The sequence below is a fragment of the Leishmania infantum genome, chromosome 1 (genome assembly GCF_000002875.2).
Source record: "Leishmania infantum JPCM5 genome chromosome 1".
In the NCBI taxonomy this organism is placed as follows: domain Eukaryota; phylum Euglenozoa; class Kinetoplastea; order Trypanosomatida; family Trypanosomatidae; genus Leishmania; species Leishmania infantum.
In genome coordinates this window covers 204091-228227 of record NC_009386.2, presented here as the reverse complement: position 1 = coordinate 228227, position 24137 = coordinate 204091, and the positions used below count along the sequence as shown (strand labels likewise).

Sequence of the window (24137 nt, the reverse complement as noted above, 5' to 3'; positions counted from 1 at the left end):
CGCACCGCACCGCAGCGCAGACGCTGCGCCCTGCCCCCTTCGCCGATACACACACACACACACACACACACGGCGGTGCGTCTCATGAGTGTGCAAGAGGCGTTGTATTCCTTTTCTTCGGCACTCTCTTCGTGTACGCGCCCACGCACCGCAGTGCAGCGGCGGATGGGCGTGTCCTGCGACATTCGGCGCGTTCGCACTGCGTGCGGGGTGCCGACGGCGGTGGAAAGGGGTGTGTGGGTGGTTGCATTGGGGAGGAGAGCACCGCCACGAAACCGTTCGTCTGCCACGACGATGCCAACTTGCAGTACGCGCCGTCCGCCTCTTCTCAATACCGCCCCCCCCCTCTCTGAGCGGTGCAGCATCGTCACTGAGGTCGTCACCCGCGACAGATGGCGACAAGAAAGACTGACATGGCGTATACGTCACCTGTGTAGCTCTTCACGTACGTACCGACGGCGAAGCTCGCCTCGCTCGTGCCCACCTCGTGCACTGCGCACTCAAACACCTGCTGCAGCAGCTCCTGGAACTGTGGGTCAGACGGGTTGTAGGAGCCCATTACGGGCGAGCCGAGCAGTCGAAGCGGGCTCACGCTCGAGGATACAGGGGTGGTGGTTCCTGGTTGAAAAGCAGCGGCATCCTCCTCACGCCCTATGCTGCCGTTGTCGCCACTGCGATGGCGGTGGCGGTGTTGGCGACGCTTGTGCTGCTGCCGGCGCTGCGCCGCACTCATGTCACTCTCCGGCTCGCCGGTGATGTTCTCACCAAAGTACTCGCTCAGCCGCGCCGCGGCGCTCAGCGTGATGTCGCTGCGCCGCGCCGACGCGCACGTGCACCGCTCTGCCTCGGCCAACTCCAGCAACTCTCGCAGGATTGCCTCTACACCGCGGTGGTACGCCGGCGGGCATCCGTTGCGCCACGTCAGTAGCGCTTTCTTTAGGCAGGCGCGCAGCTCTAGCTCAATCTCGCGAGACTTGACCGGATCGGCCGCCGGGAACGTCAGCACATCGCGCTGAATCGGAAACAGGTGCGGCGTGCATACGGCGATGCGCGCGTCCTTGGCGCTGTCGAAGCACGGTAGCCAGTGCGCCGGGTTCGCAAGGTCCCACGTCATGCGGTGTGGAAAGCCCGACAGCTGCACGTTCGCCCACAGCTGGTCATGCGAGATGACCATATATACGTCGCGCAGCACCGTGCCATAGGGCTTGCCAGCCGACACGGTCCAGCCGGAGTGGGGGTCGATCAGCATCCACTCGGCGTCGTCGAAGGCGTGGAGCACCATGATGGTCTGCTGGCAGGTGGTAGTGCCGCTGCCGAGGACGGCGTAGGTCGGCCGGTCCGGCGCCAAGCAGCGCAAGAAATGCGCGAGCAGCAGCGCGAGCTCCCCGCAGTCGCCCGAGCGCATCGCCAGCAGCTCCGCATTCGTGTTCCACACGTCCTTCTCACCCCACGACAGCATATCCGCGACGAGCGGGAGTAGCGAGACGTAGCGGATAGCCTCGTGCACGGTGCGCACGCACGGCGGCGGGGGCCCACCGCGGGGCAGAATGTAGCGGCACACCAGCATCAAGTCGCCGGTCGAGCACTTCACGAAGGGCTCGATCTGCCGCGTCGAGGCCTGCGCGTTCATCGCGCCGATCGCCTTGACCTTCTTCAGGGCCGCCTGCTGCCACTTCAGCGCCACTTGGTGCAGGTAACGTAGCTGCGGCGACACATTCAACTCACTTACTTGGCGGGTCAGCTCCGCGCGGCTGAGCCTCGGTGGCGGCTCGCGCTGCAAAGGTGGCCAGAGGGACATGTACAGCTGCAGCGTGGGCTCGGTGCTCTGTCGGTCGCTGCTCGTATTGTCTACTGTCAGCGCCAGCACGGCTGAGGCGGATGTCTCCAGTTGCTGTGGGGCTGCAGCTGCTGCGCCCGAAGCCCCCTCGGCGCGGCGTGCAGGGAGGCGCTCGAAACTGCCGAACGGGTTCGGCGCCGGCGTGGCCGTGCCGCCGCTCGTGGTTCCACACTCGGGGGTGAAGTGCTGCCTTGCTGCCTCGTCCTCCGTCGAGTAACGACGTGGCAGCAGCGTGTGGTAGCCGAGAAGCCAGCGCGGCATGCGCAACGGGTAGACGCCCTCCATGCGTGCCTGACTTGCTTGATGCAGAGAGTAGAATGGGATGCGCAAGGTGCCGATGAAGCGCCGCTCTGTGCGGTAGTGCGTCTCGTGCGCCACGGCCGCCGTCGCCGCGGCGGACGGCGCCATCTTTACCTCGACCTTGTCGTAGAGCGAAATGATAACGTCGTCGTCGATCATGCCGAGCGTGTCCTCCTCGAAGTTCAGCGGTTGAAAGGGCAACTCAAGCGACTGGAACCACGAAGGGTTGCTGCCTACCTCGCTGCGCGTGTAGGCCACCTCGGACACGAAGCTGGCCTGCACGAACGGCTCCAGCGGCGTGCCGTCGGCGCGCAGAGGCAGGTTGTGCGCCTTCATGATGTGGATGACGATGTGGCTGTCACGCCGACGCGCCAGCAGAGCGCGGTCGATGTCCTCCGTCTTGGGCCGCACCTTTCGATGCGGGTTCAGCTGACTGCGCGGCGCAAAGTCGAAGACGAGCTTCAGCACCAGCTTCGGCACCCGCACCACCGCCTCCAGCTTCTCGGCGTCCGTCAGGTGATGCCGTGCCTTGAGCGTGAGCAGCAGCCGCCGCTGTCGCTCCTGCCACAGCTTCAACTTCGTCTCCCGCGGTAGCGGGCTCAGTGGGAGCCCGGAGATGGCCGAGGGTGCCGAGTAGTAGTGCTGGACATTGAAGAGCGCCCCTGCCGCCGCGCCGTAGCTCTTCACCCGCTCCGCCTCTTCTGTTCTGACTGACCGCTTCAGCGCCTTCTGCAGCTGATACACATCCGCGTCGTCCAGCGGCATCGCACACGCGAAGAGACGCGCCTCGACCTCGTCGACGGCTTTGATTTTGTTGGTGTGAGCCAGCCATCGCCGGCGTAGGTGCTCGAGCCGAGCACTCGGCAAGCGCTGCAGAGAATCATCCGCGGCGTAGCAGTCGCGGCCGCCACAACCACCGCCGGCGGCCTCTGCTGCCGCCGTGAGCACTTGCATCGTGCTGCGCATTCCGTCGGGAGCGGTCAGCGCCGTCGCCGCCGCTCCGACAGCGCTGCCGACTCGCTGCAGCAGCTGCCCCGAGAACGCGATGTGTTTGAAGCTTCTGCGACTCCCACCGAGCGCGGTCAGGTGCGCCTTGCCAGCGCGCCCAGCTGGCATGCCTGCAAGCGCGTTTCTGGGATTCGGCGTCGAGACTTGCCGCTGCAGCCTCGCCGACCCGTCGGCAGAGTGCCGGCGATGCGACGACGACGGGGCCCTACCGGCACCGCCACCGCTGGCTGCGCTAGCGCGGCCCATGCCCTGCTCTTCATAATAGGCGCGCAGTGTGCACAGTAGCGGGAGGTACTGCGGGTCGAGCGGATCTGCCGCAGGCCCGCTGCTGCCGCCGCCAAGGAAAAGGCGCTCAATTTGCGCGACCGCCATGCCCTGGCTGCCTGTCCACGTCGTCGAGGCAGCCAGCACCCCGTGCACCGAGGTGGCCGTCGTTGTCGATGGCGCGGCGTCGTTGGTGCCGGCAGCCGCTCGCTGATGATGCGCGAAGAGTCGCCCATGGAAGACGAAGGCTGTCGGCGGCTGCAGCGGCAGCAGGCTGTACGTGCGGGCCAGCGTCGGTTGCAGCCGCACTGTCGACACGACCGTGTGCTTCGAGGGGCCGGCGGTGACGGGGATTAGGTGCAGCAGCAGCTCCGCCGGCTCATGCAGCGCACGCACCTCGAAGGTTTCGTTGAAGAAGACGACTTTGGCGGCCGTCATGGGGCGCGGTGTGGTGCAACCAACGTACTGTGGCACCATCGCCGCGTGCGAGCGGGTGAAGACGACCAGTTGGAAGTACATGAGCTCATCCTGTGCCACTGGAGGCACCGCCGCCGCGCCGCCACCCCTCTCGCCGGGCTGTCTGCCGGTCTGCAGCACATCCGCACCCTCCACCTCGGCAGCGTAGTGGAGGAGATCATCCCCGGCGACGTACGGTGTTTCCTCGGCCGTGCCGTACCGACGAAGGAAGAAGCGGAAACGCTGCGGCCGCGGCCGCGGCCGCGGCCAGGGGGGCGACACAGCCCCTCTACCATCACCTTCATTGCTGCTGTCGCCAACACCGACTTCTCCCGAGGAGCCGCTTGTTGCCGGTGCGAGGAGGGGCGACGCGCTCGCCGAGGCGGAGGGCTGGGCAGGTGGCGAGCCGGGAAAAAGCACGAAGGAACGCGGACTAGAGACGCGCGAGCTGCCCTGCTGCTGCGGCTGAGAACCGGGGCTGGCGTCATCGCGGTCAGCCCGGCCACCGTAGGTGACACTGTTGTCCACGCGATGCACCACGGGTGCATTGGCGATGAGCTCATCGTTGACCTGCACGGCGATCTCATCTTCCGACGCCGCTGCCGACACCTCGGCGCCAAAGACGGGCGGGTGCGAGCGCATCTCCTGCGCCATCGCGGTCACAGTGGGCTGCTCCCCACGGCCGCGGCTGCTCCGGTGCTGGCTCTCGACAATGATGGGCGCGTCTGTCGTCGCCCCGCCCAGCTTTTCGGTCGCATGCTGCCCTTGCTCCTGCTTCTGTCGCCGAAGTATGAGGACGGAGTTCCACAGGACGATCATCACATGGAGGCAGCCGCGCTCCACGTCCGCCGACGTCTTCGCCAGGGACTCCAGTCGCAGCTGAAGCTGGTCCATGTCGCTAGTACGCTGTGACTGCCGCTGCAGCTGGAGCACCTGCTCCTGGTAGAAGAAGCGGTTCTTGAGGGAAGGGAGCAGGTTCAGCTGCAGGAGGCGATACTGCTCGTAGTACTGCAGCAGCAGTGAGGTGAGGTACTCTTCCGGGCTGAAGGCCACGAGGTTGTGCTGCGCCGTTGCCGCGGACAGCGCGAACAGCAGGGCCGCTGCGGTGCTGTGCAGGCTGCCGTTGCGGCGTTGCTGCTGAAGCAGCAGGGCGTCGTGAGCGTCGGCGGCTGTGCCGTCGCCGCTGGCGTTTGTGTCGCGAGGCAAGAACGCGTTCGAGGAGGAGCCCAACAAAAGGCTCGACAGCGGATCCTCGGAGCTGGATAGCACGCTGGAACGGCGTCCACCACCGCCACCGCCACCATCAGTACCCACCGCTGCCGCCGCGCTGTCTCCTACCCCGAGATGGGCACCAAGGGCGCTTGCGCCACGGATGCTCTCCAGGGAAGGCTGGAAACGAACGTAGTCGACGTGCACCGAGTACGACTTGCGCGTGTCCCCTCCGACGGCAGCAGCAACACCGCCACCGCCACCGCCACCGCTGCGCCACTGTTGCTGGTGGTGTGCGGCGTAGACGAGGCTTGCCCCTGGCGTCGAGGACGCGGCCCTGCTGACGCGCTGCACCGACTGCAGCGCGGTGAAGTCGTAAACGGGCCGCATGTCTGTCATGGTGACGTAGTCCGCGTGGATGAGCGGTGTCTGCCGCCGCCGCAGAGCCTCACTGAGCCGGGGCCCGCGATTCGGCAACGCGCTCCAGGACGTCGCAAAGACGTCGCTCAGCATCGTGTTCGTGATGGTCGTGCGGATCGCCCGCTCTAGCGCCGGTGGGTATGTGCTCTGCACTGTGCCATCCACCCCTGCCGAGTCAGGAGCGCCGACAAGGTCCAACAACACACCTTGCGCTGGGTCGCTGAGCTGCGCCTCGAAGGCGCGAAGTCGGCTCTCGAGATGGTCAAGCAGCTCCGTCAGCAGCTTCACAGCCGCGCCGTGGCGGCGCCAGACTGGTATTGTCTGCGCCAGCAGTGAGCGCTGCAGGTCCTTCGCCTCCACAGCGCGCGATAGAGGCGGGGTCGACGGCGGTGGTGCTGGAGGTGACGGGGGCACAGCCCGTCGAGCACCACGCTCACCTCTGTCCGTGTCACCCAGAGCCACCTCCACCCCACCTGCGGCGAGCTCTTGCACCTCTCTCGAGACCGCCTCAGGGATCTCGCCTGCCGTGGGAGGCGCGGGGGCAGCGCCCCAGTCCGGATCTGCAGGACGGTACACCTCACACCGTGCCGGGCGCGAGCCAAGCGAGATGAGCACGCGAATGCCGCCGTCGCGGCGCAGCTCATCGCGCAGACGGCGCACTCGGGCGATGTCGCTGCGCAGCCGCAACACCACCGCGTCGACGGGCAGCTGCACAAGTCCCTCGGAGTCGTTACTTGCGCAGCAGCGCCTCCAAGTTGTGCCTACGCCGCTGCACTGTAGCGCTGCGGCTACGTCGCGGTCGAGGTGATGGCGGTCGAAGAGCAGGAGGTCGCTGTACTCTCTCAGCCAGGCGGGTACCGGGCCGCGGCTGAAGCGGGCTGATGGACGTACAAAGGCGGCTGTGCCGCACAAAGAGCCCTCGGCGCCCGTCGCGCCGCTTAACTGCTGTGCCTGGAGAACCCGCATCCGCTCCGCGATGACCCGCTCGGCATCCTCGCCGTCGGGCAGATAGTCGCCGTCCCTGTGGATGTCCGCATCCATCGCAGCGGCTTGTGGTGACAGGATGCGAGTGAGACTCGCCGAGGCGGCGGCGGCGGCGCCGTCGGCTACACCTACACCACCGGCGGCACCGATCGCTCGTGCTGTGGCCGGGACGACGCCCGCTGCGTTGCCCTTGCCGCCGCGCCGACGGCGCTGGCGAGTACGAGTGACACGATCTCTAACGCTTTCCGCATCATCAGTGCCCGATGGCGGCTGCACGAAGACCGTGGCGGACAGGGCCGGAGCGTTGCCTTCCTCGCCGTCGCTACTGCGCCGGCTGCTCATACTGATGCTGTCGGCGAGCGCCTGCTCACGCCGCGACCGCACGCACGGGGCGCTGCTGCTGCGCTGCGTTTCCTTCCCTTTCATGTGCTCCGTTCGACCACCATCGCCGTCCGCCGCGGCGGTATGTGCAGCCTCATTGGTGCCGACAGCCGCACTTGCATCGACGGCGTCTGGCTGCAGCAGCGTTGACGGTCGCGGCGCGACGGACAGGTGGAGGAGCGAGGTGACGGCCTCGCCGTGGTACGTTGCGGAGCCGTCCCGTGCGGTCGTCGTTATCTCTGTCACGACGGCTCGGTGGTAGGCCGTGCGCTCCTTGGCGAGCAGCAGGTCTTCCAGGAGAGTATCCATGGCGGTAGAGGAGAACCCGCTTGCTGGCGCTTGTGCGAAGGCGTCCGGACCTCTGGCGGGATGCCTGCCGGCCGCTAACACGTCCGTCGGTGACGCGACAAGGGCTGGCTGCTGCTGCCGCTGATTTTGCACTGTCGGGGAGGCGAGACTGAGGACGCCACTGACGCTGCCGTTGGGGGCAGCAGCAGCAGCAGCAGCAGCGGCGCCTGCCGACTGCGACGACGAGATCGGCACGCTCATGGCACACCAGTCGCGCCAGTTGTCGGCCAGCTAGCAGAAGGAGCTGCGCGTGAATACAACGAAGCGTTCCTTTCCGTCTGCTCTGTCCGCGTGTATGCCGACTTGCTGCGTCGGCTGCGACGGTCGCCGCTGAGGACGCCGCCGGGGTGAGAGCGAGAGAGATGCGGGGGGGGGGATGCGGAGCCTGGTCTCTGCCACCCGCTCTCTCTGCCCATCCCCTGTCTATGGGCGTGTATAGGTGCCTGCGTGAAGGTGTGCTGTGCTCGCTGGTGCGAGATCGGAGAGAAGGAGAAAGAGACGGGGAGGGGAGTGTTGAGCCGATACGGCAGTCATGAAGTCGGGGCGTGTGTGGGCCACCCCCCCCCCCCGTACGCCAACCGGTGATGGGCGACGTCGCCTGTTAGGGGTGGGGAGGGGGCGGGGGGCGGCTGCATCGCGTGCTCACGGAACGGCTCTTCGTGATTGTATTCGATCGAACGCGCAGGGTCGACGCCCCCCCCCCCTTATCCGTCCATGCCTCTCGCTCATTGGCGGACATGGACGCACAGACACGGCAGCAAAGCCAGTTGAGATCCTCCCGGGCACAGGAGGGGGTGGTGGTGCGTGCGTGTGCGTGTATGTGTGTGCGCGCCATCTCCGGCACTGGCACCAACACACACACACACGCACACACACGCACGCACGCACATTCGTGCAATGAGAGATGGAGAAGCCACACACCACAACCACAATAGCAGCCATCACCATAGCTTACCCTTTATCGGGGCCTCGCCCCTCCTCAGCTGTGAACTGACTGGCGCGGTTACCGCAGTCGCGGTGTTTGCCGGCCACTGCCGCTGCATAGGTGGGAGGAGAGCCTTTCCTGCATGGCAGAGTGCAACAGACGCGTTTTTTTTTTGTGTGCGTGTGTGGGGTGGGGTGGGGGGAGGCGTTGACTCGCACGCGGCTGCGATACCGTTGGTGGGGCGGCGGCGCCTGCGCATACATTACGTTGTGCTGAAGAGGTCTTTTGGGTCCAGCCGAGGGAGGGGTTTCGGTCTCTGCTGCTGTGGTGGGGACGCGGCGCTAGCGCCGTCACTGCCGCCGTTCGCCGCCTCGGTCGCGCTGGCGGAGCCCGCCGCTGCGGCTGCCGGCCCCTTCTGCTGCCTCTGAGAGAGTAGCAGCGCCCTCTGCGCCTCCAGTCGCTCTACGAAGTCGGCGTCGACCTTGTCGGCGCCGTACGTGTCGCGCAGGCAGCGAAGTAGCGCGCCGATCTGCGCGCGTGTGAGCTCGTCGCTGCGCTTCCACAGCGCGGAGAGTACCGTGGCCATGGCAGTGCGGAGAATATCACCAGGTGCGGGCAGCGACGGGGAGGAGGGCTCGCCCTGACGCGTCGCCGGTGGCGTGGCGGGAGCCTGCGCATCATCGTCGCTCCTGTGTGCAGCGGCACTGGCGCCCTTGGTGGCTGTGCGGAGACCCGTTGAGGTGGTCAGCCAGCACAGGCTCAAGCAGACGTCAACGAGCTGGGCGATGGGCAGCAGATCACTGCAGACGCGGCGTGTACACGCACGCCGCACGCACGCGAGCGCCACGGCCACGTCGACGAGGGCTGCGCTGCTGAGACTGACAAGTAAGGTCGCGAACCACGGACGAGGCACCACCTCGACGGACAGCGTCGTCGCCGGTGCCCACTGCGAGCGTTGCGCCGCAATGCGCTGCTGCTCCGCGAGGGGCAGCAGCGGCTCCTCTGCCGCGGCGACGGTGTCCGGCAAGAGGGTGTACATGAGAAGGAATGTGCTCCGGCAGGCATCGTAGGCGTTGTGCAGCAGCGCTGCGTTGCGGTCCGCGCAGACCGTCGGGGCACTCGCATCTTCGACTGTGGCGGCGGCTGCGTAGTGCTCCAGGAGCGATGGCATCAAGTGCACCACGTCCACCGGGTAGAGCTCCGCGTGGCAGTCCCGGAGACCGAGAAGCATCCATGGGAGCAGGGTGCGGACAGCGTTGTCGTCTCCGTCTTCGCCTTTTCTTACCCCGCCCACCGCCGCCGCCGCCGCACGCGCTTGTGCCGCGTAAGATGCACGGACGTCGCTTCTGGCGAGGAGCGTGGCTGTCACGACCGCCACTGCGCTTGGCGTCAGGGTGCGCAGCACGTGCTGGGCAGCCTGTACACGCCTGTGCACTTGCGCCTCCGCGGCCTCGTCCTTGTCGTCAGTCGTGGCAGCTGCCGAGGCGGCAGCTTCGCCGTTCTCGCTTGGCTGCTGCGCAGAGCGCACCGGACGCATCGCCGGTACGCCGGGTGCCGCGACCGCTGGGTCTGCACTCGACGCGCCACAAGACCTCGACGTCGCTGCTGCGTCGGCCACCTGCGCCTCCGCTGTGCACAGGCACAGCCAAAGCCGGTAGACGAGGACGCCGAAAAGCGCGTGGTCCGTCACATCGAGCGCCGCAAACCCGTTGATGGCCATGAGCGTCTCGTGCAACGCCAGCCGCCCTGCTTCTTCCATTACACGACCACGCAAGAGCTCCCACACATCCTTGAAGACGCTCGCCTGCGCCTCGCTGCGCTGGCGGCTCATGTACGCCTCAGCGACGACCGCGAACGACTCCAGCATCTCACCAAGAGGGGCCTGCTCCACCTGACCAAGCAACAGCCGACACGCACGCGAGTAGTACTGTGGCAGAAAGACGTTGGCGCGCTGCAGGGCCGCCACAATGCGCGGGAGCGCCTCGAGAGACACGGCGCTCGCCGCGTCGTTGCCGGCTCCGTCCTCCCCCGTCTGCCGCAGCGCCACGCCAACGCGGCGTGTAATGCACTCCTTCGCCAGCGCGCAGTTGCGCTGGTACCGCGGGTTCGCAGACAGCATGTCCAGCAGCACGGCACAGCCGACAGGGTCGACGCGTCGCACAACGTCCCGGGCAGTGAAGCGCGAAAACCAATGCTGCACCGACACATCGTCGATGGCGGACGAGGGCAGCTGACGGACCACCGCGTCCATGCCCTTGACCAAGTACGACGGGGACACGGCGGAGGCGACGGACGTGAGGTGATTCACGACGGCAACCTGCGCGGTGCGGGGGAGCGTGTCCAGCGCGACGACGCACAGCCCCGCCACAAAGGCGGTGGGGGTGACGGAGCGGCCGAGCCGACGAAACACCTGCAGGGCGCGGTGGCGGTCATCAGGGGTGATGGCGACCGTGGACATGAACGTCTGGGCTGCCGTGCCAGTCGCGGTTGCCACAAGCGCCACCGTCGGCCTAGCAGATGCACTGGCGGCAATGGTCACAACAGCGTTTTTGCTGCGGCTGCTGCCCTCCGCAGCCGCGGGCGTCTCGGTGGCCATCGAGCCTCCATCGGTGTGCGCGCTGCCCTCCTCTTCGGGGACCATCAGCTCCAGCCCCAACAGCACCTGCGACGCCACCGCGGTGTCCGTCATCGCAGCCGGCGAGTGCAGAAGGCGCCGCAGCAGTACACGATGCAGCGGATGATCAGGGATGAGCGAGTTGCGGTGCAGCAGCGCGTGCAGCGTGCGCCGTGCCGCAGCCAGAGGAAGCAAGCCCTCCAGCTCTTCATCTCCCGGCTGTGACTGGGCTAAGGCGGCACGGGAAGCTGCCGTGGAGGCGAGTGCGGCGAGAACGGCGCTGGCGAGAATCTCGTAAGTCTCGGCCCAGTGCGGACTGCTCACACGCAACAACAAACACAGCAGCGCCAGCAGCTGCGTCGGGGCCACCGTCGCCACGTCGCTGGTGGCGGCAGGACTCTGCAGATGGTTGCACACGCGGCACACCCGCGCGCACACAACGTCCATTAATGGGTAGTAGTCTTCATCCGTCACCTTTAGCAGCTGCTTCCGCTGCTGCGGGGCGTTCAATCCACCGTGGCCGCCATCGACACGGATGTTGCGCGCTTGCCGCCGCTGCGTGCGGTTGGACGCGGATGGCACGCTTGACAGAGCTCGCAGCAACGCCGTACAGTCCGCCAAGGCGGCCGCGGCGTCGTCCGCGCACGGGCGACGCGCAAAGTACGCCATCCAGAGCGTCGTCAGGTGCGTGACAGCGTGCCCAGAGACGGCGTAGTGGCGTAGGGCCGCGGTCAAGTCCAGCAGCACGGCCGCGCCAGGCAGCGCCTCGACAGCCTCACCCGTGGCTTCGTCAGCGACGTTCTGAGCGGCCCGCTCTGCCGCGCGCGCTAGTGCTAGGGTGACCTCAGGTAGCAACGCAAGGTGAAAGAACCGGTGGAGTTGGTGATGACCGGGTATCGCCGCGCGGCCCAGCAGTCGTGCCATTGTCACGGCCGCGGCTCCGGTAAAGGCGACAGCCGGTGGGGCCGCGCCCAGGCCGTCGCCGCTCGGCAGCCGGAGGACACGCTGCCGCAGCGCCGCGATCACGTCACCGCCGCCTGCCGTCTGACCTGGCCCACTCCTCCGCAGCGCCTCGAGGTAGTCGGCGGCGATTGGGCCAAGAACGTCATCGGAAAGCGCGCCGCACTGGTATATGCGTGTGAGCACGAGCGCGAGGGCAGGCGGCGGCAGCAAGGACGCGATCTGCCGCGTGTGCAGGGCAAGGGCGCGGCGAAGCGGCATGTACACAGAGTTCTTCATTGAGGCCGTGGAAGCGGGGCGAGTCGCTGCCGCGGTTGCCGAGAATGCGAGAGCGCCCGCGGCGTTCCGCAGCTCAGTCGTTGCGCCCGCGCCATCGCCGGGCCCTGAAGTCACTGCTTCGCCCGCGCTCTTGTGCACGCCGCCGTCCTCCTCCTCCTCCAGCTCCGCGAGATTCCCTTGTAACGGCGGTAGTGGTGGTGCCTCCGCTTCGCCAACGCGTTGGTGCACGTACGGCATCACCTGTTCCCACAGCGCCACGACCACCGCTGGCGGCAGCGCCGATACGTGCCGCAGCCCATCCGTGCGTGTGGCCGCTGCCATGTACTGCAGATGGGCTGCCAGGCACTGCAGCGCCGCTGCCAGCCTCGCGTCGGTGACGGCCGCTGCTGCGTCGCCGGCTAACGGAGCCGACGACGTGGCGGCAACGCGCGCGAAGTGGAAGAGAAGCGGCAGCGCCCGCGTTTGCAGCTCTTCGAAGTTGGCGCGCACGTCGCTCGGTGCAGCCGCTGTCGACGTCGAGGCCGGAGCCGCCGTGCTCCGCGGCAAGTGCGCCGAAGAAGAGAGCTCGAGCGCCTCCAGCACCGTCGCGCACTCCAGCAGCGCGGCCGCCTCGGCCGCCGTGCGAGGGATGCGGAGAAGGCCGTCTTCATTGCCCTCCAGCTCTCCTTGGGTAGCACGCTGCTGCCCCACCAGCAGCGACGCCGGGGTCGCTTGCCGCGTGTGCCTTCGAGGCCGAGGCGGCTGCCTCAACGCTTCCCGCGACTGCACGTGCACCGCACCGTCCGCTGCGCTGGCCTCTGTGCTGCCGTCATCGGTGGAGACGTACCGATGCTCGCCGCGGGAGTGATGACCGGTGGCCCCGCTCTTTGTGCGGCCATGGTGCCGGCGGCTGCCACGATGGTGCCTCGGCGAAGACGGCGTGGGCGAGGGGCCGGAGGCAGGGAGCACCACCGAAAGATTGTTGCCGAGGTCCATCACGTGGCGACGCCGTGCCGTTTGCGGCTGCGTGGATGCGGACCCGCTCGCTGCTGCTGTACTCGCCTGGGCCGACGTTGCGGTGGCGGTACTAGTTGCGTAGCAACGCCGGCCTCTTGGCTGCGACGAAAGCCTGAAGCTGCCAAGCCCTCGGAGCTCGAAGGCGGCAGTACGCCACGCCCTCGTTCGCGATGCCATCGCTGATGCTCCCGCCTCCGCGAAATCAAGAGCGTGGCCTCTGTATGGAAAAGACGAGCTCATCATCATCGACGACGACGCGAGGGGCACGGGAGCGACCGACGCTGCCGTCGACGGCGATGCCGCACACCCTGGCAGACGTCGCAGCTGCGAGAGGTGGGCTCGCGTGACCGTAGCGGTCCTCGAGGGCTGCATGATGCTGTTATGGGCGAGATAGATCTGGCTCGTGCGCGTGGCGGTTTGTCGGAGCAGGCGTCGTTTTGCAGAGTAGAGGAGGAGGACGAGGAGGGGGGGCGCAAGAAGAAGGCGATGGGTGAGAAGTGTGTGGCGGGTCGTTGGCACGACGATGCGCGGAGGAGGGGAGGGTGGGGGTGGGGCGCGGTGTGCGTGCCGAGCCGACCTTACGGGCATCTGTGCGCTTGGGCAGATCGCACCGCAGCGGCAGCGAGAATGGAAAGCGTCTCTGCACATTCTGCGATGTGCAGGCGCGCGCTTGTGTGTGCGTGTGCGTTGTACGAGCGAACCGTGAATACGCAAGCTGAAGGACAAACCCCAGGCAGAGAGCGCGCGAGAGCGAAGAGGCGGGAGGGTGCACCCTCCCCCCTCTCCCCTCCCCCCGCGCTGGAGTCTGCGCAAGGGTGACCAGCGACAGGACCACCGCTCTCCCCGTCGCGCATCTACGCCGTCGTGGTCTTACGCTCACACAGGCGGCCCCCGCCACTGCACCAGCGCCGACACGCGTGCGTTGTCGGCTGCGCCGAAGCACTCCACCGTGGCCATGCGCGCACCATCCTTCCACTGCGTCACAAATTCCTCGTGGCCGGCGGCGCAGAGCATGCTGGCGATGCTCTCGTGCTTCACCGCTTCCGCTTCCTTGACGGCGTTCGGCAGTGGCACTTCCACGAGCCTCGACGCCGACTGGAAGACCAGTAAGACGATGCCCCTGCGCAGCATTGCCGCCGCGGTGGCATCCGGCGCGAGCAGCTCGATGAGCCCGTCACGGAACGCGACAGCGCTGACGGCACTCGCGTCGACCGCGACGACGGGACGCGGCTCGCAGACCAGACAGCGACCCGCCACGTCGCCGCTGCCGTGCATCGGGGCTCCGCGGCACGGCTCGACGTTCGTGTACACACCCGCCTCGGTGGCACCGTTGTAAAAGGCGTAGTTGTTCAACTCCGGCGCACACCCCGTCAACCACTTCATGAGCTCCGTCACAGCCTGCCCCGCCACGTATGCGTTGGTGAAGCCGACGGCGGGCACCACGTTCTTGATCACCCCGACCGTGAACAAGTCATCGATCGGAGCGCCGCCGATGCCGAACGCGGCCTGGCGCGCTCGTGCTCGTTCCGCGACCCAGCGCACGTGCTCGGCGTTGTCGGGGTCCAGTGGCTCGTCCCTGTCGCCGTCCTTGCTGTCCTCCTCGCACCCTCCACCAGCGACTGCGCCGTCGCCATCATCGCCTTGGCTGCGACGCCGGCGCCGATGGCGGTGATGCTCTGGCCACTCCTTCAGCTGCACGTAGAGAACGCAGTGCTCCGGCGCGCGCGGCACCGACTCGAGGGTGCACAGCGGCACCGTTGCCCGCGTGGCACCGTCGTTGTACAGGTACATCTCGCACTCGATGCATGGGGTGCGGTTGTGCGCCATGTGAATGACTCGACAGTGCCCTTCGAAGCCCTCCGTGCCGGTGTCGATGATCAGCTTGGCGTCTTCCATCACGTAGTCGCCGACGCGGTACACTACAGCCGGTGCTTGTGCCGTGGAGGCTGCTACTGCGTCCTCTGGCGGTGCTGTCGACCGTGCTGCGGGCGGCGACGCGGACGCAGGGGTAGGGACGACGACGCGCTTGGCGATTTCGGCGACTTTGCGGTTGATCCAGCGCCGCGCCGGAATCGAGTCGACAGCGAGCAGCACCGCGTCGAAGCTGCGGTAGAAGTCGTCCGGTTGATCCTCTAGACAGCCGACGACTGCCGTGACGGACACTCCAGGGCATCGCGCCTGCACCGCCGCCGCTGCCGTGGTGCTCTTGGCCTTGCCGATGTCGCTATGCGTGAAGAGAAACTGACGATTCAAGTTCGACAGTTCGATGAGATCCATGTCGATCACGGTGAGGTGTGCGAAGCCGCTTAGGGCGAGGAGGTGTAGGAGCTCGCAGCCGATGCCGCCGGCGCCGACGACCAGCGGCTTCACAAACGACCAATCCTTCAGCGCAGGGTCGAAGTCGGCGGTGGCGAACTGGGCGGATGGGCTGGTTAGCGTTGCCAGTGCGTCGCTTGCCTGCGTGAAGGCCAGCCGCGACGGCGTTTGTGACGACATCGGCTGACGTGATGGTGCTGCGGGCACTGGTGCGTTGCTTCTTGCTCAATGCACGCACACGACACGGCACAACACGTGAGATGGACACAACGGAGGAAGAGGGGAGGGGCCTCACCACGTGCGAGGTGGGCGAGCGAGAGAGCAGCTGCCGTCTTCTTCAGGGGTTCAGAGGGCTGATGGCGGGTGGTGGCGGTGGCGGTGACGGTGGCGCGAGGTTGGACAGTCCCCACCTTACGAAGCGAGTGCGCGCGGTGCCTTGGCCGCGACCGCTTGTGCGTAAGGGGGGGGGTCCCCCCTTCTGCAGTGCTCGTTTCCGATCCCTGCGCCGTTGGCCTGCGTGGCGCAGACGTGCGCGACGCCACACACTCGCAAGCGCAACGTAAACTCAAAGCCTATGCACGAGAGCCGGGGGCGCGCCGGACGAGAGGAGCCGCGGCGGTGCACGACGCGCCACTGCGAAGCAAGAACGTGTGCGACGCTACACACAGGTACACGCACAAGACCGACTAGGGGCAATGTCGACGCAGAGAGAGAGAGTGTGTGTGAGGAGGGGAGGGGAGGGCGCAGGCGCTGCACGTACCGCTCTTCATCGTCTTGTGGGCGTCTGGGCGCGCGCGTATAGGTATTTCCCTTCCCTTGCCAGCATGCGCGTGTGCGTGTGTGGTGAGAGAGGGAGAGAGGGGCGGGGGAGGAGCGTGTGCGAGGGCGTTGCACGGGAGGCCATGAAGCGAGTCGGGCATCGTCGTCGCCATCGGCCGGGCCTCTGGTCTGTGTGTATGTGTATGTGTGTGCGTGTAGGGGAGGGAGGGGCGATGTGTGCACACACACTCGGTTGCTGGCGTAGGGCAGAGAGACGACGGCAAGGAGGAGCGCACGCCCAGGCAGGGGGTGGGGTGGGGGAGGGGAGCGCGTCGTCAGCATGCCCAAGGCACGCCTTCGGGATTACCACGTCGGCCATCCCCGCCTAACAAGGACAACAACGATGGTGAAGTGCAAGCTGATCGTTGCGATCACGACACCTACGCCGAGACGGGCCACGCCAGTGATACGACCGGTGATTTGGGTAACCAAGAGATTCGGCATCCACCGCCGCACACTGGGGCATCAAATAAAAAAGCAGAAAGACACCCACGCGCGTGTGCGCGTGGGTGCGGCGTCTTTTCTCCCTCCGCACTCCTTTCTTAGCATCTACCGCAAACCACCATGAGCTGGTCGCAAGCGAATCCGTTGGCGTCACCACGCAGAACGACGAGTCTTGTACGTCTCCGTCTCCGTCTGGTACACACACACACACACATACACAGGCGCTTGGTGCGTCTCTCGCGGTGCGCCCCGTGTGTGTGCGCGGTCAGGCGTATATGGAGGTTCAAGCAGAGACATGCTCACTGGTGGCAGCCAATACTCTCGTGCGCACAGCGCGGCGGCAGACCCGCACACGGACACCGACGGATGCAGACGCAAGGAGAGGGAGGGAGGGAGGGAGGGAGGGAGGGGGGGGAGGTGGGAGCACGAGGAGACTCGACGACACGAAAAAGCGACGTCACACGCCGCAAAGAGAGCCGGAGACATGAGATGCTCAAGCTCACATGACAGTGAGCGGGGGACGGCGGCGGAGGGAGGAGGAGGGGATGGCGCCGGCGAGTACTGTCGGTAGAGAAACACATGCACGGAACCACACGGGCCAACAGAGGCAGGCAGGCACGCAGAGAGATGGAGGATCATCATGGACACCATGATGATCGTTGCCTGCCGTATCAACAGAAGACGATGACGACAACAACACGGAAACAAGAACAAGGACAGCAGCACGCGCGGAAGAGAAGGAGGATCGGTTGATGGAGGGAGATGGGATGGGTACATCGATGAGCGTCTGCTTCGGACAACGCAGAGTTAGAGACAGGAGCGTCTGCCACCCACCCACCCACCAATAAGTGTATAGATGTTTATACGCATATATATATATATGTAGGCAGATAGGCAGATACCAAGCGCTGACAGAGAGGAGAGAGAGAGAGCAAGGTCGATAGGAGCACCCACACCGAGCGAGAGAGCTGGAGCGCCTCCCCCCGCCCCACACGAGGGATGTGGGGTGTGTGGAGTGGGGGGGGCCTCACGAGCGCAGGACTCACGCATCACAACCGCTGTGGTGGAGTAGGGAGTGGGGTGGGGTAGGGACTAGGCATCGTGTGGACGCGCGGTGAGAAAGACACACACACACACACACACACACACACACACAAACGAGAGCCGCACCGGCACGCCGACGCGCACGCGTCGGCACACATTGTGAAAGAGGTTACGCCATGTTCGTCAGCGTTACACCACCCGCGCCGACGCCAGCGACGGTTATGACCGGTGGCTCAACGGGTATCATCGGCATCACCGTCCCGCCCAGCTGCGGATGTTGGTGCTGCAGCCCATGCGGGAGGTAGTGCTGCCCGCGGGCGGTGAAGTCGCCTCGACTCACAATGGCGTTGCCGGGCCAGTCGCCGCGTATAGACAACTCGCGATGGTGCTGTGCCACCGCGCACGGCACACAGAAGCAGGAGACGAGCACATCCAAAAAGATACTTTCCCACTCCTCGCTCAGCTTCAGCTTCGAATACCATGGGGCACACGGCGTGGCGTGTGTCGCCATCACGTCCGATTCTCCTGTGCGTGGCGCGGCAGCTTCAGATGGTGCTGTGACCGGGGGCGTCACTGACGTCACTTCTGCGGCAACTTCCCCCGTGCCTGCTGGCTCAGCAGCCGCAGCCTCCACCGTGACGTCGCTGTCGCATGCCCTGTGCAGCTGCGACTCTACCTCCGCCGTCGTCGCCTCCTCAGCTTGTGCCCCCGTCTCGCCCGCCTCCGTCGCCGCTGCAGTGTCGGCATTGAGACGATCCATCTTCACGAATAGGTCGTTGCCGACGAGGCCATAGCGCTTCCGCAGCTCTCTGCGGATGATGAACGTGTGCAACGTGATGGACGACAGCGGCGTGACAACGGGCCACAACTGCATGCACCAACAAACATCGAAGCACAGGAGAGCGGCGGTGATCGGATCGAACATGCCACGCTGCTGGCGGTACAGATAGTTGAAGTGCGTGCTGCTGATGCAGTAGATGCACATGACGGAGTCCATGGCAGAGGGGACGTCCGTGGCGAGGCCGAAGAGGCCTGTGTTCCACAGCAGGGATGCCTGCTCCTCACCATACCCTGGTGCGGCCTCGGGCTGCAGCGGATACGGCAGCGGACCGTCGTTGCTGCCACTGCATGCACAGCTGCTTGTCGCCACGTAACTGGCGGCAGGCACATAGGCGTACTGGTACTGCGCGGAAGGCGGGCAGAATGCTGGCGACCCGGGCGGCGCTGCCATGCAGGCGGACAACGTGTAGGGCTGCTGCTGCTGCAGCTGGTAGTGGTATGCCATGTACGGATGCTGTGGCGGCGCTGCGTACTGCGTGCGCTGCGACCAGTTGAAGACGGGCTTCACCACCGCCATGTACGAGCCGTTGTTGTCACCGGTGCTACCTTGCATGTAGTGCAAGCTGGTCTGTGCGGAGCTGTCGCTGCCCGTGTTGTTCGTCGACAGCGCTTCCTCCCGCTGCACTCCGGGTAGTCCAGAGATTGCAGGCGAACATCCGCTATGGCCTGACCCGCTTCCCACCGAGTTGCCCGGCAGAGACGAGGGCGCATCGCTGCCCGTGACGACGCTGTGGAGACTCCCTCGAGTGCTGAGGGCGGCACCACTGCTGTTGCTTCGGTAAAATGCACTGCGCCGAAGCTCATCGACCAGCGGCGCCGGGGCGTCCGTGCCGTCGTTCTGCCGGTAGAGGATTGGCACACCATGCACCTCACTAGATGGCGGCACGTACACCATCGCCTGCAGCTGGTGTCGTTGTTGATGGGGTTGCGGCAGCAGCGACAGCGGCGCACTGCTGTCATTTTCGTTGGCCGTGCAGTGGCTGCTCGAGAGCGGCAAGGATGTGGACATGACCGATACGTGTTCTGCGTGTGCCCAGAGACTTGTGCTGGGAAACAGGGCGCGCGACGGTGACGAAGTCGTTGTGCGTAGCTGACGGACAGAAAAAGCGAGGGCGAGGGGCGAGAGCGAGAGAAGTGGTGCGGAGGTGAGTCGGTGTGTGCATGGGATACAGATCTGCTTGGCAGATGCCTGCGAGGCGCCAGCGGGGACGGGGTTGAGGGAGGAGGGTAGGCAAGGAGGGGAAGGTCAGGACTCCACACGCGACTCGGCGAATCCCGCGACATGCGATTCGCTCTGTAGGCACGTGCGCGCGCCTCCTGAGGCGAGCTCTGGTGAGGGGAAGGAGCATCTACACTTGCCCTGAACTCTTGGCGCTGCGGCTGCGGCGGTCGTGCAGATGGCAGCCGAGCCGTAGACTCATCGCTTGCATCGCGATACATGTGCGATCTTTCGGGTTCTCGCCTGCCCGCGATATCGCGATCAGAGAAGGCGTGCGCGCAGTCCCCTCCTTCCTCCCCCTCCCTCGGTCTTTCCACCACTCGCACACCGGATTCGCCGGCGGTGACGTCAGAGAAACAGAGCAACTCGGTGAGGGGAGACTACACTGGCGACGCCGCGAACACCCGCGTCCGCGCGCATGCGCTTGCCTTGCCGAGAGGAGCAGCTGCGTTATCGAAACACAGGAAGCCGAAGGCGTGCCTTGGGCATGCTGACGACGCGCTCCCCTCCCCCACCCCACCCCCTGCCTGGGCGTGCGCTCCTCCTTGCCGTCGTCTCTCTGTCCTACGCCAGCAACCGAGTGTGTGTGCACACATCGCCCCTCCTCCCATCCTACACGCACACACATACACATACACACAGACCAGAGGCCCGGCCGATGGCGACGACGATGCCCGACTCGCTTCATGGCCTCCCGTGCAACGCCCTCGCACACGCTCCTCCCCCGCCCCTCTCTCCCTCTCTCACCACACACGCACACGCGCATGCTGGCAAGGGAAGGGAAATACCTATACGCGCGCGCCCAGACGCCCACAAGACGATGAAGAGCGGTACGTGCAGCGCCTGCGCCCAACGCACGGCGGGCATGGCGACTTGGAGGACATCGAGGCAGAGTAGGACGGAGCGAGCAGGGAAAGGAGGCAGAGATGGAGGCACACAGGCTCGCCTGTCGCCGGCGCGAGCGTGCGACAGCGCGGGTACGTGTGCGTGTCTGTGGGTGGGCGGAGAGGGGAGAGGCGGAGTGTGTGTGTGCGTGTGGGTGAGCTTCGCTTGTCCGCATGTGTGCAGCGAGGGAAGGAGGAGGGCGAGGGGGATCGGGGTTGATAAACCATCATCATCACCGTCACTCGCACCCTTCACACGCGCGTAGGTGATCAGCGTTGCTGTGAAGGAGAGAGCATCGAGGTGGTGGCCAGTGGGAAAGGGGAAGGGGCTCCGCGTTTTGCCTCATCCGATGCCACCGCACCGCTGGCCTGCGTCTGGGGGAATGCATGCGCGCGGGTCGAGGGGCGAGGGTGGTGGTTTTGGTGGTGGTGGAGTGGTGGTGTCCGCTCATGCGTCAGACAACGACGCCCTGATGCCCAGCGCTTCCACACACACACACACAAACGCTGAGCGAAAACACATACACAGAGAGAGAGCACAAGCACATGGACGGGCGGCACACCAACGCACACTCTCCGCCGCTGCCGCGCGGCACGTCCGAACAACCGTCCACCGATTCACGAAATATATATATAGAGAGAGAACAGCAAGCACATGGAAGCGGGACCAACGATACGCCCAATCTACCCGGAAAGCAGAACACCAACCACAGCGAGAGCATCGAGGGGGTGGGGGCGGGGGAGGGGGTGTGATGGTCAAGAGATCGGAAGCAAGCACGCGAGAGACGGACACGGACGCGGACAGTGTGTGCGTGTGTGCGCGTGCGATGAGGTACGTGGCCGAGGGAGAGCAAGGGGGAAGCAAGCAGACACACACGCACACACACACATATATATATATATATATACGCTGTTGCCGCTGCCGCTGCCGCTGCCGCCGGTGGTGGTGGTGTTGGAAGATGATTGGACGAGGGAGTACGAGTGAGTGAGTGGGGTAGGGGGGCGGGGCAGAGAAACACAAAGGCAAACACAGATGGCCGTAGTTGAGGGAGGGGGAGCGCTGAAGGCGCAGCGGTGAGGGGTGATGTCGGCGGCGAGTGCGTGCGTGTTGCACCATCTAAAGGCACCATGCGAAGACCCATGCATGCACAGATGACTCTAGTGCCATTTAGCCAGTCCGATCCCGTCCTCCCCTTCCCTCTCCTGCCGAGCGGGTGCCGTCAGCTAGACTGTGTGCACTGTCGCTGGGGCCTGCAGCGAGTAACGGTTGCTGAAGACGCCGCCGCACCAGTCGCCCTGGTGCATGATCTCGCGCTGATGCTGGGCAACGGCGCACGGCAGGCAGAACCATACGGTCAGGAGATCCAAAATCGACTCCGTCGAACAGCCACAGCCGCTGCTGCTGCTGCTGCTGCTGCCGTGCGTATTGGAGTTGACAGGCGCGCCCGCCGAGTGCAGGTTGTAGCGGCTGCGGATGGCGCTGCGCATAAAGTAGGTGTGGAAGTGGAGCGAGCTCGGCAGGTACGAGGACACTGCGCTGAGCCCGACATCGACGCAGAACAGCCCCCAGCAGACGGGGAGGTAAATACCCTCCGTGTCGTTTATGAGAAAGTTGTGGTGCGCACTGGCGGTGCAGTACATGCACAGGCAAGCGTCGAGACACACGGCGCAGCTCTCGTGGCAGTCGAGGATGCCACTCGTGAAGTCGTGCCGCGGGGTCTGTGCGGGGTGCGGCACGCTCTCATGATCGCCGCCACTACTGTCCCTGCCGTGGCACACATCGACTTCCGCCTCGGCCGGCACCGCAGCATCTTCGATGGCGAGAGCGGCTTCCGGGTAGCTGGCGCCTTCGACGTCGTCGCCGAATCGCAGCACCGTGGCGCGCATGGGCACCTGCGCGTCGTTGGCAAGGTCGGACTTGCTCATGGTGGGTGGTGCTGTGCTGCTGGCGTTGTGGGCTGCTTCTTGTCTTGCCGCGAGGTGGCCGTGGTGGTGGTGGTGGTGGTGGTGGTGGGGTGTGGAGAGAGAGAGGCAGCGGAAAACGGAATGGGCGGGCTAAGGCAGTTGGAGGAGCTGCCGCGAAGGGGACGGCACGCACGCACGCGCGCACACACACACACGTGTATACATGCGTGTGTGTGTGTGTGTGTGAGGATTGATGTGGCGACCGCCCACAACCGGCACCCATGATGAGCGTGCAAGCAGCGGAGCGAGAGAGGAGATGGGTGGGCAAGGACAGGTTTGAAGGGGCGAGGGCGCGGAGTAGAGACGCTTACTGCTTGATCCATCCACGTCCGGCGACAGCGCATCTGGCCCACGCGTCTCCGCGTGCAACGGGTCACGGTGCCGTATAGCGAAAAAAGGGGGGGAGGGTCCTGAGGACCGAGTCGCTGTCCGCCTGTGCTGCAGACCCGCGCGACGCAGATGCCGGCAGACACATGCGCCCTTGCACAAGGTGCAGAGAGCAGAATTGGACGACGGCGATGAATAAAGTGCGCGTGCGTGTGTGTGTGTGTGTGTGTGGGCCTCCGTGACCGCAGAGGTAGAGAAGCAGAGAGACGCACGCAACGGCATCACGAGCCCGTCCCACCCCCTCTCTCTCGCGCGCACTGGGAGTTCAGTGAGATAGATAGCTAGATGCATAGGGATATGCATACTTGTGCCTGCGCGCGCGCCCGCAAAGTCGACCAGACAACGTCTCGTCTCGTCTCCTCTTCCTCTTCCTCGCAACGCGAAGTCATCCCATCACGCCAACGCCGACTCTACGCCAGCCCTCAATAACCCTTCCACAGGCCCCTCCCCCACCCCCGGGTAGGCCAGTGTGAGGGGCCGGCCGCGATGCGCTCGAGCCGCGCTGACACGCTCTGCCCATCATATGGACGGTGCAAACCTGCGCTCACTGTCGCGGGTGGCCCCGACGCAACGCCATGCACGACATGGCCGCTGACGTCCGTAGCCCTAACTCGCGCTCTGCCGGGGCACTCCCTGACGTCACAGATGCTCGGCCCTGGTCGCCACCACAGGTGGTTCTGGCATGGGCCGGGACGGCGGAGGGAGGAGTGGGGGGGGGTGGGTGGGCGCCCTGCAGCCTGAGGTACCCCCCCCCCCACGCACGGAGGTGTGTGCGTGTGTGTGTGTGCGCCGCCGCCCCACCCCGTCATCTGTGCCGTAGCGAGACGGCTGAAGAAGAGCAACGAACTTCGATGCAGTGACCCCAAACCGAGAGCGAGTAGGGGGATGGAGGCGCCATCGACTCACGGAGGCACCGCATCACTGGCTTAAGAGGCCCGTACACACACATGCACACACACGCATGTAAATATATATATGCGTGTGTGTGCCTGTGGTCCGTGTTGGTGGCCGGCGGTCCTCCCCCCCCAACCGCGCATCGTTTCGCCGGTGCCCGTTCTGACCGTCGACAGAGAAAAGAGGAGGATGAGGGGGGGCGCGCGCGTCTGCCCTGCGTGAGCGCGTGTCCGATGGCTGTTGCCGGGGGTGGAGGGGGTGTGAGGTGTGTGTGCGCCGAGCAAGGGAGTGGCAAACGCGTATTATAATATGCATCGAAGGGCGACGCTGTTCGCCGCGGCGTG

At 65.7% G+C, this 24137-nt stretch overlaps 5 protein-coding genes across 5 annotated transcripts; all 5 read right to left on the bottom strand.

Annotated features, from left to right (window-relative positions):
- Positions 1-379: 379 nt before the first annotated feature.
- LINJ_01_0750 (conserved hypothetical protein) lies at positions 380-7408 on the bottom strand (the record flags this gene model as incomplete). Its single annotated transcript, XM_001462651.1, has 1 exon — positions 380-7408. One exon carries the CDS (start codon positions 7406-7408, stop codon positions 380-382), a length of 7029 nt encoding a protein of 2342 aa, XP_001462688.1.
- Positions 7409-8394: 986 nt separating this feature from the next.
- Positions 8395-12306, bottom strand: LINJ_01_0740 (conserved hypothetical protein; the record flags this gene model as incomplete). The annotated part of the gene is made up of 1 exon (XM_001462650.1): positions 8395-12306. One exon carries the CDS (start codon positions 12304-12306, stop codon positions 8395-8397), a length of 3912 nt encoding a protein of 1303 aa, XP_001462687.1.
- A 1551-nt stretch (positions 12307-13857) lies between these two features.
- On the bottom strand, positions 13858-15477 carry LINJ_01_0730 (putative ubiquitin activating enzyme; the record flags this gene model as incomplete). The annotated part of the gene is made up of 1 exon (XM_001462649.1): positions 13858-15477. The coding sequence occupies one exon, from the start codon at positions 15475-15477 to the stop codon at positions 13858-13860; it is 1620 nt and encodes a 539-aa protein (XP_001462686.1).
- A 2296-nt stretch (positions 15478-17773) lies between these two features.
- Positions 17774-19339, bottom strand: LINJ_01_0720 (hypothetical protein, unknown function; the record flags this gene model as incomplete). The annotated part of the gene is made up of 1 exon (XM_001462648.1): positions 17774-19339. The coding sequence occupies one exon, from the start codon at positions 19337-19339 to the stop codon at positions 17774-17776; it is 1566 nt and encodes a 521-aa protein (XP_001462685.1).
- A 2432-nt stretch (positions 19340-21771) lies between these two features.
- LINJ_01_0710 (hypothetical protein, unknown function) lies at positions 21772-22473 on the bottom strand (the record flags this gene model as incomplete). Its single annotated transcript, XM_001462647.1, has 1 exon — positions 21772-22473. The coding sequence occupies one exon, from the start codon at positions 22471-22473 to the stop codon at positions 21772-21774; it is 702 nt and encodes a 233-aa protein (XP_001462684.1).
- Positions 22474-24137: the final 1664 nt, after the last annotated feature.